Consider the following 15193-nt stretch of genomic DNA (forward strand, 5'->3'; position numbering starts at 1 on the left):
GGATCTAAAAGGAGTCAAATAATTTTAGGGTGGTTTAAAGTTAAGGTTATGTATGTGTTATGGTTAGGATAAGTCAATGTAATGTCCTCTGAAGTGATGGAAACATGATCGTGTGTGTGTGTGTGTGTGAGAGAGAGAGAGACTGGCAGGGTGAAAATAGATGATGGATGTTGGGAGCCGCTGACACGTTGATGAATAGCCACAGGTCTCAGTGTTGGGTGCAGAGGATGTCAGGTGGGAGGAAGGCGATGTCGCCCATTCGTGGTGACACAGTCTAAACAGTTGTGCAAACACATCAGCGTTGGAATGCATGAGCAGTGAATGTCTCAGTAACAGGATGGATGTCATCATTACACAGTTCAGCTTGTAGCCCACCTGATAACTGAGACAGGTTTTAAAATATACCTGCTATAGGCTACTATTGCTTGTTTCGGTTCAACTGCAGGAGTTTGACTCATTTTTTTAACCTGTTTTGGCTGATGTACATTATATTATATTATATTATATTATATTATATTATATTATATTATATTATATTATATTATATTATATTATATTATATTATATTATATTATATTATATTATATTATAACAAATGCATAAAGCTTTTTACATCTAATTATATTTAATTGATTATTATTATTATTATTATTATTATTATTATTAAGTTTTAATTTATTTTGATTTTATTCTCTCTTTTGTCTTTTATTCTATTTAAACTAGTTTTTACTCTAATATCTAATACACTTTTTTCTCTTATTCGCTCTTATTTGTATTTTTTTATTTACTTATTTATGTACTTATTCATTTATTTTTCTTAATTACTTACTTTCTATATTTATTTATTTATTTCTTCTAATTTATTTACTTATTTTTCTTTTATTTATTTATCTATTTATTAATTTTACTTTATTAAAAACATTTTTTTTAAATGTTCTCTTGTGTGCATTGGTCTCATTTTTTTTCTTTTGTATTTGTAATTTGTTCTTTTTTTTGTTCCTTTTCTTTATGTTGTCACTTGTTCTGTCTTATTATTAACTTGTCAATCAACTGTGAAGCAATTTGAACCACATTAACCTGTAGGAAAGCTGCTGTATAAATAAAGTTTGATTGATTGATTGATTGATTGATTGATTTATATTAGTAGTCCCCAGAGGCTGCAATGTTCATCATATTGAACAGACCATTAAAAAGTTCATCCTTATGGTGGTGCAAAAAGGAAGACAATGGGCTCATTAGAATTTAAAGTCTTTTCATCCAGAGGCCCTGCAAAATCACTGGAAATCATCCTCTGAGGAACATAAAGATCTAAAACAAATGTCATGCCTGTGTGTCCAGTAGTAAACTATCTTTGAAATCCTCCTCTGGGCCAGACTGTAGGAAAAACTAACCAGACTCCACCAGCCAGCACAGATGGATTATATATATTTGTTGAGGGTTATACGCTATCAAAATGCCTTATGGGAAGGATATGTCAGCCTGTGTTGCAAAAGATTTGATCTTTTTTTTTTTCTTGAGTGCAAAATTGAATGGACGCATTTAACTGTTGGAGTGCTCTATTCTAAATATTGAGTTTTTTTTCTGGTGTCATGCTGCAGGTATGTTGAACAGTCATAAACAAGCTAATTTAAATGAAAAATACATTCAATTATATGATATGTTAAATCAGGCATGTCCAAACTAATCCATAAAGGTTCATGTGGCTGCAGGTTTTCATTCCAACCAATCAGGAGCACAACAGGCTTGACTCAATTAGGTCTGGTCAACTGGTCTCAATCTTCAGACAGCTGATTGTTTGAATCATGAGTGCTCTTGATTGGTTGGAACAAAATCCTTCAGCCACACAGCAGGCCCTTTATGGAATAGTTTGGACATGCCTGTGTTAAACAGATGTTTTAATAGAACAAATCAGGATGTCTGCTGAGTAAACGAGTCACTGATTGGACTGTGGTTACACAAAATGACAAATGGGACATAATACAGTATCTTCAGCATGGTGGAAGTGAGAGTCTTGAATACAAGTGATCATAAATAACACAGTAAATGCCATGATGGCAGTTCACCTATAAATTCAAGCTGTAAAATGTGTGACTGGCTGCTGCCAATCAAGACTCAATATCTACAAAATATTTGATGGGTACCATAAAAGTCCTTTCCAGCTGACACACTCGTAGACTCAGAGGAAGATGGAGTTATGGATGGATCCATAAATCTATCTTACATTCATTAGTAGAACCATCCATTGTGTTTGGACACTGAAGCAGGCGTGTTCATTTTCCTCTGATGGTTTCAATTCAATCAAGGGTCAGCATTTGACATTTTCATGCTGTACCTCTGATAGATTTCCAAAACCATAATTTACCAATTTCTATCAATAATATAATAAAAGGGTAGTTCTTTTCACTGTTGAATGACGGCCCCATTAAACTGCACAGAGAGTAAACATATGGATCTTCCAGCAGGGGGGATGCAAATGATTTTAATTACTGCCTTGTGAGAAACGAGGTAAAGAAAATCTTTATCTATCACAAGCAGATACTTAGAGGTCTATTTATTTCACCGGCTGCTTGTATTTAGACCCAATTTGTACGAGCGTCAGCATATTGAACGCCGCAAAAATAATGAGATGAAACGAAAGAATGTAAAGAAAAGATCAAAAAAATATCATCAAGATAAAAGTGGCCTTTAAAAAAAAAAGAAAAAAAGATGCATCTGATGAACGAGGGGTCGGGTAGGGCTTGTAGAAAGAATAAAAAAGAGCATGAATAACATAATGATGACAAAAACAAGTAGAGGTGAGCTAGAGGACAGGAAGGTGGGGGGAAAAAATGAATAAATGCAAATTGACATCCAGCAGATAAAATCCTGAACAGCCCCAAACACAATTATCCATGATGGTAAAATGCTCCTATGAAGGGTACTTGAATCCAAGCAGACCTTGACTTTGCATTAACAACCCTATGCCCTCCATTTCTTATACTTACTGTCTAAAGGTTAAAAAGCTTGTCCGACCCCCTCCAAGAAAATACACACACACAAAAAAGCAATGAACGCTCCCAAGCATGAAAAAGTATCACGTCCCCTTTGAAAATCTTCTCAAGTGAAATTGGGATTGAGAGGGCATTCCTGCCTGCGCTCACAAGCATTAATCAGACCGCTGTGGTTCAACACTGCATGCATTGCAATAACAACAGTTTATCGAAGCAGACATGTAGACTGCAAACACCCAAGACGAGAAACTTCGGTCTCAAAGTCACTCCTCGACTTAGACCGGTTCGTGTGGACTATATTCCCCCACAGGTTTCCAAAGGACCTTGATCCAATGATTGGTAATATTTAACAGGCTTGTCAGTCTGGAAATGCCGAAGTTGTGGAGATGTGGAGCTAAGAGGTTCACGGACGTCACGGCGTAGCAGGGTCACTTTTAGGTCCCGCTGCTGTTTTTTCCAGCCATTTCTCATAATAAAACCATCAGTGTCAGATCTGCTGAGTGCTGCTTGTTGTCCATTTGTTTCCCTTCTTAAATGCGGAACGGTGAAAAATGTCAAAATAAACCCGCAACGAAAATGGCTCTTACCGGGACAGTCCATCAGCTCAGTGACCCAACAAGGTCAACTTCCATTTATTTCATTGTGCCAACTATTGTGTGGTGTAATGATACGCTCACTTGAAACATGTTCTCACGCTCTGAAGCTTCCAAAACACTGTGTCAGTGAACAAATGACCATGTGTCTACTGTGTGTGTTTTTACTGTGTGGCATTTTTAACAATGTTTGCCAACCTTCAATACAGGAAAAGCATCATCATTCAGCAGAGCACAAAGATTGAGCTTCATAGGCAGTGAACATCGGTCATTACAGTGATGATGGCACTGAGAACAATGACTGATGATGGAAATAACAGTAATCATGTTGAAAATCTTTTATTATTCCTCTTTTTTTCTAGTGTTGGTTACTATAATTTATTTTACTTATCTCTTAGTTTAGCATACTAGCATTAGCTCATTGCACCTAACACACAAGTACAGTACAGCTAAGGCTGATGGGAATGTCATTCGTTTAGTAGGTTTTTAATTATAAACCAAGTATTGGACACATTTTAAATTTCACCTGATGATTACACTAGATCCCAAAGTGATTAGGGTTCATCCTGTGAGGAACATGAATATCTGGGCCAAATTTAATGGCAATCCACCCAGCAGATATTGAGATATAAAAACTAATTATATGATTCTCTTAGTGGTGCTATAAATAACCATAATCCACCCTAGTCATTAGAATATACTGTCTTGGAATAACTGTACAAACCTTTGTGTCAATCCATCAAGAGTGGATGAAGTGATATTTTAGACAGATTTTAATGGAAAAGGGAACATTTCACCTGCTGGGATCACCAAAGTCTATATGACCCTGATCCTGTAGGGAACATTAATATCTGTTCCAAATTTCATTGCAATCCATCCAACAGATGTTGAGATATTTCACTAAAGATGTGATCCTCAAGGTGGTGCTACAAAGTCAGGGGGGTCATCACACTGTCTGGGAACCATGAAGAACTGTACAAACCTGTGTGTAAACCCATCAAGTGGATGAGGAGATATTTTAGATACATTTTACTGGATAAGGGAACATTTCACCTGCTGGTGTTGCTGGATAAAAAGTCACAGGGTCACCAAAATCTACAGGATACATCCTGTGGGGAACATGAATATTTGTACCAAATTTAATGCCGATCCAATAGGTTTTGACTTGTTTTAGTCTAGTCAAAGTGGTGGACTGACCGACTGATCATGCCATCTGTTGGTTGTAGAATGACACAGGAGGAGATATTTAAATATGTTTTACGGGATGCTGGTGGTGCTGGATAAAAAGTCAAGGGATCACCAAAATCTATAGGACACATCCCCTGGGGACCATTAATGTCTCTACAAAACGTCCTGGCAATCCAAAAGTTGTTCGTCTGGACCAAAGCGGTCGACTGACTGACTGTCTGACCAATCTTGTCATCTGTTGGTTGTAGAACGACACAAAGAGGAGATAGATTTCAACACTGTATTAAAACAACGGGTGAGAAATGTTTGGGAAAGGTTTTGACTTTATTTTTTCATCTCACAAGGTCCTTAGTGTAAGGGGCAAAACTGTACATATGGCTGGGCACGGAAAATCAACAGAGGCAACGATGACTTCTTGGCATAAGTGTGACAAAATTCCCACACAACATGGATACCTTTGGGATAAGATAGAGGTGGTCTTTCTATAATTCAACAAACATGTGATGTCACTGCAGAGGCTCCCAAAGAAAACAAATGGACAGAGTAAACAATGATAATTATCGTTTCCCCCTCGAGAGGAGAGCGAACACCTAATTACAGCGATATGTCGACACCTTACTGTATAAAGCGCTCTTCCAAAATGCTCTTGCATACCATGAAATCGTCACATTGAACACTCAACACAAAAAAAAACAGTGTTTGGTGCCAGCCAGAACATTTGAGACAGTTTCACTTGGAACGAATCCGTTAAGAATCACAATGTTTATGTTTTTGACGAGAAATGGTTCAGTAACATCTACTGACAGTAAAGTCTTATTCAATACATGTCATGATACAGCACAGAAAAAGGATCATTCAATCCGGGTTTTTTTATTCCCATGGGATACAAATGTAAACAATATTTAATTTGGTGACCAAAGGGCTCAAAATGATTCAACTGGAATGCAAAATTACAAACAAACTAGTTCCCTTTAATTGTGTTTCGCTATCCCTGAGAACCTTTTTCATAATGAAAGAAACCAAAGTCTTGAATAATAAAACACAAGTTCAGCTACAGATAAGCCTTTTAAATATTTATAGCGGCCGAAGCGTGGGAGTTGAAAACACACAGCATTAAGAAAAGTGCCACAAAGGTAAAGATAATGGCCCCGAATTGATGATGGTGTTACGCTACGAGAAGCGGGAGGGAGTCTGGAGACTTCACTCACTTAATACTTAATTACTCCTCGGATGTACTGTGATGTCCTTCCATTAATTATGACGGAGTGCACGAGAGAGAGAGAGAGAGAGAGAGAGAGAGAGAGAGAGAGAGAGAGAGAGAGAGAGAGAGAGAGAGAGAGAGAGAGAGAGAGAGAGTGATTGTCCAGTCTAACCCAAGCCGAGCCATTCCACACTGATGCAAAGCTGGCCACAGTGTCGTCGTTTAAGCTCTCAGTGGAATGACACTGGCATAAAACAAAGTGGGGACCCTTAAATCAACACCCTGAATGTCCAAAGTATAAACCGGCGGTGTGAATTATTCCAGCATTTCCCTGAAACAATGAGTGACTGCAGAGAGGACTGCGGGGCTACGGGGTCGAATGTGTGATTACATCGGTGGACACGGTGGTTTTTTTTTATCATCGACATGCAATATTTAGCCGCCGTACTCGAGCATCTCCCGTGCTTATGCAAATTGGCCCTTCTCTCATCTCTCACCGACATGGACGAAATCTCATTTAGAGTGAACAGCGGAGGTAAAAGAGGTAAAACTACAGCGATGTTGTTTATATTTGGAAATGGATGAAGCATAGAAATATCAAGGGCTATGCGCAGTAATATTTGGCATTCATCTCTTTTATTTATTTATTCTGTTCTCCTTTGCTTTGTTCTGGTCCGTGACTTGAGGGAAGTGCAAGGGCGCCAGGCCTCTGATTCCTTTCCATTCATAACTATATTTCAGTAATTCCCTCCATTTTTTATTTTATTCTTAAGGCCACAGTTTTATGCAAGACAAAAAACTAAACAAAAAGTGTTTCCTAAAATCAAAATCTAATCGTGGTGGCCCAGAACCATGCAGAATATTGAACCTTTGGACATAATTTCACTTATTATACATTGCTACAGTACCTCATTACCTACAGTAGCACTTCACATTTTGCTAGCTTTGGGATTTTTCAGATGTTGAGGTGATCTAACGGATGTGAGAAGATAATAAAGCAATATTCTGGATGGCTCTGGACTGGAGACGTGAAGGTTCTGTACAAAAATACGGGAACGGACAGGTGTATCGGCATTCTGTCTCTCTTCTGGAGACACAGCGAGGGGGTTGATGGGACTGAATTAGGACCCCTAGTGGAGTGACAGGCGGTGCGGCAACCACCTTTAACGATGGATTGGATGGCCCACCACCATCACCCACCACCATGGGTTCAGACCCCCACAGGGCTAAGCAGGGGGTCAGTATTGCATAGATACAGTATAGGGTGGAGCTTTTCACATATGCAGTCACAGTGTTTGGGCAACAAAAACAAAAAAATAAAAAAAAAGACAGAAAGAAAGAAAAAAAAGGGAAGGTTTTTTTTTTTTGTGTCTGTGTATTTTCTGCCCATCAGAAGTCTGAAGTGGTCGGTCTGACTGTAGGTACTCTGTTGGTATTATTACAAACGTGATCACCGCGGTATAAAAAAATAGCCTTTCATTGAGGTCATCAAGTCTCCTGTGTCAGTGCTGATAGGGCCCTCGCCGTGGGGGGTGGGGGTGGGGGGGGTTGGGTTTGGGGGTCGAGGGTCACAGTGCAATGACAATCTGTACAGTGCACGCCGCCCCCTCAGAGCTCCTCCTTCTTCTTGCCGACCTTTTCCTGATCGCGTCCTCTCAGGCTGCGCATGAAGGTGGTGAAACCCCCCTCCTGTGGGTTAGAGAGGGACAACACCTCAATCTTTACTTATCCTTTCAAAGCTTGAAACATTGTGAGTCTTCAAATAAAACATCAGAGTCTCGTCAGTAAACGTTAGCTCAACTTGGCCTGACGGTACTCAGATAAGAGGAAGTAAACACAGACTCTGAATATTGTTGCCAAGTTCGGGGTCAATTTGCTGAAACTCCTATCCACAATATGAAACCCTATCCAAAAACTGCTTGCATTATTCTCCACTGTCAACACTTGTCTTATACTCCACTTAAGATTGGACTGAGCTGTGTATATGATTATGGCCCTTGAGAGTCCTTTGTCATAAATAATCCAGTTAAAACAATATTTCTGTCCACTTGAGGTGATCTGTACACTAAAACAAAACAAGATGAACAATATCCAGTAGATTACTTCTGAAATGCTACAGAAGTTGAATACACAGAATACACTTTTTTTTTTTTGCACATCGAGTGAAAACCAGCAGCCAGATTCCTCATTAATGAAGTAAACCATGTTGCGTGACACAAACAAGCAAAGACTGAATTGATCTTAGAAATCTTTTTAAAGTGGCCAAATTAGCATTCTCATCAGGCTCTGAACTCTGCGGTGTGTTAATGGAGTTTATGCGCAGAGCTCATGCGTGCCGTATTATTAATTCATAGGTCTCTAAACCAGTTGTGAGGTTTACCGGTCCGACAGCTTATTTCTGTGCCGAAGCAAAGGAAGGGATTGTCTTTATATACCGAGCGTGCACGCGGTCTCGTGGGTAGTAGGTGACATAGATTAGTGTATGAGTATGAGGAGGATGAGGAGGATGAGGTGTGGTGCGACTTACCCCACGATCTCCGTTGTATTTCTCCACAAACTTGCCGTAGTTGTAGTAGTTGAAGGTCGGGTATCCCTCCACCCCTTCCTGCTTGCAGAGCTCATGGTTCTGGCCTCTCGTACAGTCCACAGCAGCATACACAATCTGAGGAAGAACACACACACATACACACACATCATGTTCAGTGTGCTGTTATATAAAAATATAATACACAAAAAATAAAAAAGAACAGATAATATACAGTGTAGGCAGAAGCAGAAAGCCTGAATGGGCTTATTTAAAGCCTCCACCTAAAAAATGTTAACATTTCACCATGTTACACAAAATAATATGACTATATAAAAGTGATAGCAAACTAAATAATAACAATATATAATATAACAACAGAAACATGAGTGTGAGAGTGTGTACATGTGTTTGTGAACACACTTGAATGTATCTTCTAAATAAAGACACTTATTTGAAAAGTGCTGATGTTACATAAGTTCTCTAATTGTTCTATAACAATGATTTTAAAACACACTTGTCATTTTTATTGTTTAGGTTCAATTCGTCATTGTTTCTGAGTCTCTTCAGTACTCACTGTATGTTCGGAACCACAAAACTTTATTATAATTGAAGATCAATACAAAAAAAAAATACACATGCTGACTATTAGAGGAGAATGTGATAGAAGGTCCATTTTACATCAACAGTAAAATGCACATTTACAAGCAGCTCCTCATCCATATTTAGACCTCCTGTTTCTCTGTTCCATGTTACAAGCCATGACATGATACATCGCTCTTCAGCTAAACTGTTTGGAGCGGGCGGCGGAAGAAGAAGAAGAAGAAGAAGAAGAAAAAAAAATCCCACAACAATCATCACTCCCACATAAAAACAACATGGGAGATTTATGTTGCGAGGCCGTTTCATCGATTAGCGACAAGCTGCCCCAATGAGGCGTACACACCGCCTCACTGATACATGGCTCACTCTGCGTGTCCTTTTTGGACAGCTGAAATGTCACCCTCTCTCTCAGGGTACTGAGCGCCGCACATTCAACTTGTCAACATCGAACAATCGCTCCCCTCGTCCGTCTGTCTGCTGGAGATGTGTGTGTGTGTGTGTGTGTGTGTGTGTGTGTGTGTGTGTGTGTGTGTGGAAATGACAGGAAGGAAAATGGTATGAGACATTTTCTCCGCACATCCTACCGTGAAGTGATGATTAAAACTTCTTGTCCTAATTACAGAATACAAGTGCCTCTTTTGTTTTTTTCTTTTTTCTTCTTATGCAAATACAAACACTCAAATGTTGAGAATCTGCATGAGTGCCAACATCTTTTGAATGGAGTACATTGTTATTGAGTGTTGAGGCCATCTGTTAACAAAAAGCAACACCAGGAAAGAAGAAGTGTATAAAAGAAAATCCCCCATCTATGGTCTGTTAAACTGGTGTCTTAAACTAAACCTTTATGTGCTGCAGCACAAACACATTTTGAAGGACTGTTTTCAGCTGTACTGAACAAAAGTCAATGAAATGTATTCTACAACACTGTGTAAAGTCCTTCTACTCATTCATGTAGATAGATACTTTATTGATCCTTCTCCATCCAGTTAAAAACACGTCTGTAAAACCTCAAATTATTACTAAAAATACCCAAAATATAATAATAATAGTGGCAGAAAGTGTACTTTGGCAGCTGATCAACAGATACTCTTTTTCTATTTGACCACCTCTGAGTTAGAACAGTATGAGATACACACGCAGTACTTTAAGCAGCGGCAACAACAACAACAGAAGAATCAACCGGTGACATAATGCAGCTACTGCCTCCATCTGACTGCTCATCCCTGCATGTAATCAATCAGAGTTGCTGTGAATTGACAGGGGGAAAATTAAGACGTGGAGTTGTTGTTTTTCAAGGGTCTGCAGCCAATTCCGCTATTGATGTATCTTCAAGTGACCGAGGACCCCACACTATGTAATTGATCGGACTGCAAAATTTGCAAGGAGCGGCATATTAACAGCTGGTCTGCTGGGCTCACTCTGTCACAATGAAGCAAAGAGTGCTGATCAAACTCAGAACTGACTCTGTTTTCAATAAGTTCCTTTACTTTATCTCTTTACACACTGTTCATATTCTATACCGTCGCAGTATGTTCTGAGTCAACTTTGACCCAGTCCAAGAATCTCCTCATAAAAAGTGTCTATACCAAATGTGCATTTTGGGCCACTTTAGGTAAAGTCATCAAATTTCAGAATAAAAGACATTCTGGGTGTTTTTACAGCTGTCACATGTCAAAACGGGTCAAATTGAACCCAAACAGCATGTAAGGGTTAAAGTACTGAACATGGATGACACAAAGTGGTCTGCAAGAGAAAAAAAGAGACTATAGTTACATAACTTAACAAACATTTTCCTTTATTCTTTTATTCCTGTATTTTAACCCAACCAAGGAGCCATACCTGCCTATTGTGCTCAATTAAAACATACACAAAAAATGGAAATTTCCAGTATGAAAAAAAAAACCTCATCTTTTTTTCCCCTTTGTTTCACCTCTCAGCTCACCTTACTAGACAGGAATGCGTGCAGACACTGTTCAAGGCAAAATAAGATAACGTCAACTATGAATGAATCTCATCTGTTTGTATTTACAGTGAATAATCTCCAAAAAGTATGCTAGAATTAAACATTACAGATAAGGTTGTACAGCACTCTGCACTTTCTAGTAAAGATGCATATCAGATATCTATAAGACAAACTAAAAAGTACATTTAGTAGTGCTACAATAGCAGGATATACAAACAATTATGATACTGTCATTATTCTAGTATATTAAACATGGCCAAGGTAACAATTTCCTTATTTATTTGGAGGTCAAAACAAACATGAGCACAGCACTCATGCCCAAAACTATGAAACTAATATTGGTAATGAACTGAAATGATCCTTTCTCACATTAGGTGATTATTCTGAACTGTAACTATCAAATTCAAGTTAGGAAGCAAAAACTCTTTGTTGTGTTTTTACCTACTTGATCAAAATGAGGTCATGTTAAACATTCATGGTTCACAGTGAGCTGCAGAGGTGAAGTCACTGTATCAGTAGGGAAACATTTTCCTCAGGCAAGTCTTATTTTGTTAGATAAACCCTTCAATAAATGTCAAACTCTGTGAGAAAATTGGTCTCACTAGTGACATCAGACAGCTTTGTTTTTTCTTTTTCTTTTTAACTAGCAGTTTGATCCAATCTGCAGCTTTAATGCTGCTATTGATTGGAATTTGGGGAAATGACAAACAGCTCAGAAACAAACCCTGTACACAAATCCCCCCGACACCATGAAGCACAGAATGAGGACTTTAATTGTTTGCATCTTCAAAGCCCCAGCTTATCTTGTGTTTGTCTTTGGTAAATGAGGCAAGGGCAGCTAATAGACTGTGATCAACACTGGCCTGGTACGATACACTGGGGCTCAGCATTATAAATAGAGAGGATTGGAAGTAAACACATGGCCGGTTCTCAGATCGACTCCTTCTACAAACACAACTTGGCACCTCCGCCGGCCTGCTGGAGGGACGACGAGAGGGGAAGAGATCTTTAAACTTGTGCTTTTATATAACCTTCAAGAGATAGGAGGGTCCCCTGGTTTGGCAGCTTGTAGAGATTGCATCATGAGCTTTTCAGATCCAAACACTACAGCTGAATGGTGAAACGATGCCAAAGCGCCTTAAGCTGTTGTGGCCGCTAGATATCGGAGAAAAAAAAAAAAAAACCTCTCTGACTGTTCTGAAAGTTTTAACTTCTCTCCTAAAATACAAAGTCAATATTTTTTTCCAATAGGTGGTTTCAGTACAGTACATTGTGTTTTCTTGGTGTTCCATTAAGCTTATGTTTGTTAGACTGACCTGTACCTTGCAGCATTTTATATAGTTTATGCTGATTGTGTATTTCAGTGTTTGCTTTGACATTGAAAGAAAAAGGTATATATCCTCTCCTGAGGCTGCAGCTGAAGCACAGTACTGTGAGACTAGTACATAAACATCACGGCTCATCTTTTGAGGGGTTCAACGTTATCTAGGAATGTTACAAAGAATTGCCTCAGAAAAATGGGATGATGAAATTGCTCCGGACACGTCACGGTTTCATTCCATCTGACAATGATTTTGAGAAATTCCAAACAAATGACAGAGCTTCTGCAGCCTGAGAGCCACTGGAACAATGTGCACTTAACATTAAGCATCACAATGTGACCGTACAATTAAACAATCTGACGTGTTTTTGGACGGGGGTCGGCTCTAAACGCACACCAAAGTCCACGACTGACTGACTGAGTGATGAAGTTACGCCATTGGTTGGCCGGATGCTGCCTTTTTCCTGTCACCGTCTCAAATGAAAAGCCCTGCAGCGGTGCAAACATTAAGAAAGTTTTGACCTCGTCTTGTTTTTTTATGATTAGCATCAGCGGGAGATGATAAATTGTAGCGCTGAGTACCGCCAGACACACACCAACAGTTTTTTTTTTGTTTTTTTTTCAAAGCGTGCGCATGTTTGCGTGTGAGTGTGTGAGTGAGTCACACATTTAAAGAGATTTGGAAATACTGAGCCCTGCAGTCAAAGGGTATTTGCTATTTACAGGGAAAAAGGAGGAGGAGTGGGAGTGTGCCGGGACACGAGTCCTGAGGGAAAAGGAATGAGAGGGAGTAAGATGATGATGGACAAGGAGGATTATCGTGTCTTATTGTGACTGTCTGAACCTTCGGTGACCCGGAGCGTGCTGAAGATTTGTGCTCTTTAGCTTAAGTGGTTGAATATCTAACCAACACGTGGACAAATATTCAAAATGAGGATGAAAGGAGTTGTGAGACCACCGTTATAAGATTTTAGATTTTGGGTATAAACAGCTGCTTACTGTATTAAACATATATAAAAACTATTTAACTGTAGCAGAGTAAGAGGAAAACAGATAATTAGTAGATATCTTACTCAGTCCTGTTACAGTTGAGCATCTAATCCAGTTTGCAGGAAGTGTGCTGGCCTCTTTTCAAGTATTAAATATGTAATTTCATTATTCTTTACGAGTGCATGTTACAGGAATGCTCTTATTTTGAAAAATATGCTTGTTCGCTTGACTTGACCAGTACAGTTATGCTGTGTGTGCAGGTTGTGTTTAGCATAGCTTAGCACAAAGACTGGAAGCAGAGGGAAACTGCTAGCTTTACTTTTTACATTGTTATTTACACACCGCAACTTGTGTACTTAAAGTAATGGTGAACAACACATGTTTACATGCACATAAGTAACCAGGATAACGTTCTGTTTTTCTCCATCAAGCTGATTGTGAACCAGAAACCCGGTTTGTGTAATCTGGGTAGTGGATTAGAGAAAGCTGGTTTCCCTGGGTAGACTTCTCTACTGTGTATACACATAACTGGGTTTCTAATTGGCTTTTCACGTGTAAGCATGTGTATAACAATAGACTGCAGACAGAGAAAGCACAATGCAGAGTGGCTGGATGAAAAGAGAGATCATTACATGGTGCAACACGTCTGTGTACCTAAAATAACTCCGTCAGTTTTTGACAAACTGAAACTAAAACAAAGTAGCCTGTCAAAGTCTAAATAAGCCAGTTTCCCCCACTGAACATTAGACTGGCTGTTAAATTCAGACTCTTTTGCATAATGAGGTAAAGCTCCACTGTCTCTGCCACTGTGCTGCCAGGCTGCTCACACACCAAATTAAAAAAGAAATGATTTTTTGGAAAAGGGCAGTGTCTTCTATCAATGTTATAAAATATTATAATTGAATGGTTGGGAGAGAAATCTGGTTAATGATCTGATAATAATGATTTATAATATATATTCTTATACGATGAAGCTAACTAAGTAATACATGGATATATTATATGATAATGATGAGTAGTCAATGCATATATGGATATATTTAGTATAGAAAGCAAATAGGATTACATTTGATATTAATACACATTATGAATGTATGCATTATACAAGACAACATGTATGGACAAAATGAATTAATGGAATGAATTCATTTTACTTCCTTCTACTTTTTAGGCATGTAAATTGGTTGGTTAGTTGGTTTATTGATTTCACTGTGTATTATACTTGGTATTTAATTTCTGTTTTTTTTTTTGTAATTTTGTGTTTGTTTTTATTCATTATCATTCTTACATGTTTGAAATAAATATTCAATCAATCAATATCCGATAATGGTATAGGGTTAAGCACTACTGTAAGTGCAAAAACCCAGAAACCTTTTGGACGCATTACATTTGGCTGTCTAAGAAATAAGTAAAGTCAAAAAGCTGGTTTGAAATGCTCTCTGCTTCCAGTGTTTGTGCTATGCTGGGCTCAACATGTTCTTTGTTCTGGACACAGAGATGACTAACTGTTGATGAGATGGCTTTTTTTCTAAAAATGCGGGACTGTTGCTTTGTGAGTGTTGAGCTGGAGCTTGAAGGATCCCTGCAGCACCTTTTTTTATGGTGTGAAAATGCGCATGCGCTTGTACTTTATGTGTGAAGAGGAAACACTTACCTTGCGGTCCTCTTTGAAGAGCTCTGCTGCGGTGGTGAAGTGGGGGACGGAGTTTTTACAGTGCGGACACCCTGAGAGAAGAGAACGCACGGGTGAAACATTATTACGGCACACACGGGGAAAGAAAGAAACACAGGTTTTATGTCACATAAACATGACGTGACTA

At 38.8% G+C, this 15193-nt stretch overlaps 1 protein-coding gene across 1 annotated transcript in view; it reads right to left on the reverse strand.

Annotated features, from left to right (window-relative positions):
- Positions 1-6606: 6606 nt before the first annotated feature.
- pdia5 (protein disulfide isomerase family A, member 5) overlaps positions 6607-15193 on the reverse strand; it is a 68067-nt gene continuing 59480 nt past the window's right edge. Inside the window, exons 15-17 of the mRNA XM_062431994.1 lie at positions 15028-15098; positions 8500-8634; positions 6607-7661 (exon numbers count right to left, since the gene is read on the reverse strand). Of these exons, the coding sequence (XP_062287978.1) occupies positions 7581-7661; positions 8500-8634; positions 15028-15098 (287 nt within the window). The 3' untranslated portion in view covers positions 6607-7580. The remainder of the gene's footprint in view (positions 7662-8499; positions 8635-15027; positions 15099-15193) is intronic.

This window comes from Scomber scombrus, chromosome 13 (assembly GCF_963691925.1).
Source record: "Scomber scombrus chromosome 13, fScoSco1.1, whole genome shotgun sequence".
Lineage (NCBI taxonomy): Eukaryota > Metazoa > Chordata > Actinopteri > Scombriformes > Scombridae > Scomber > Scomber scombrus.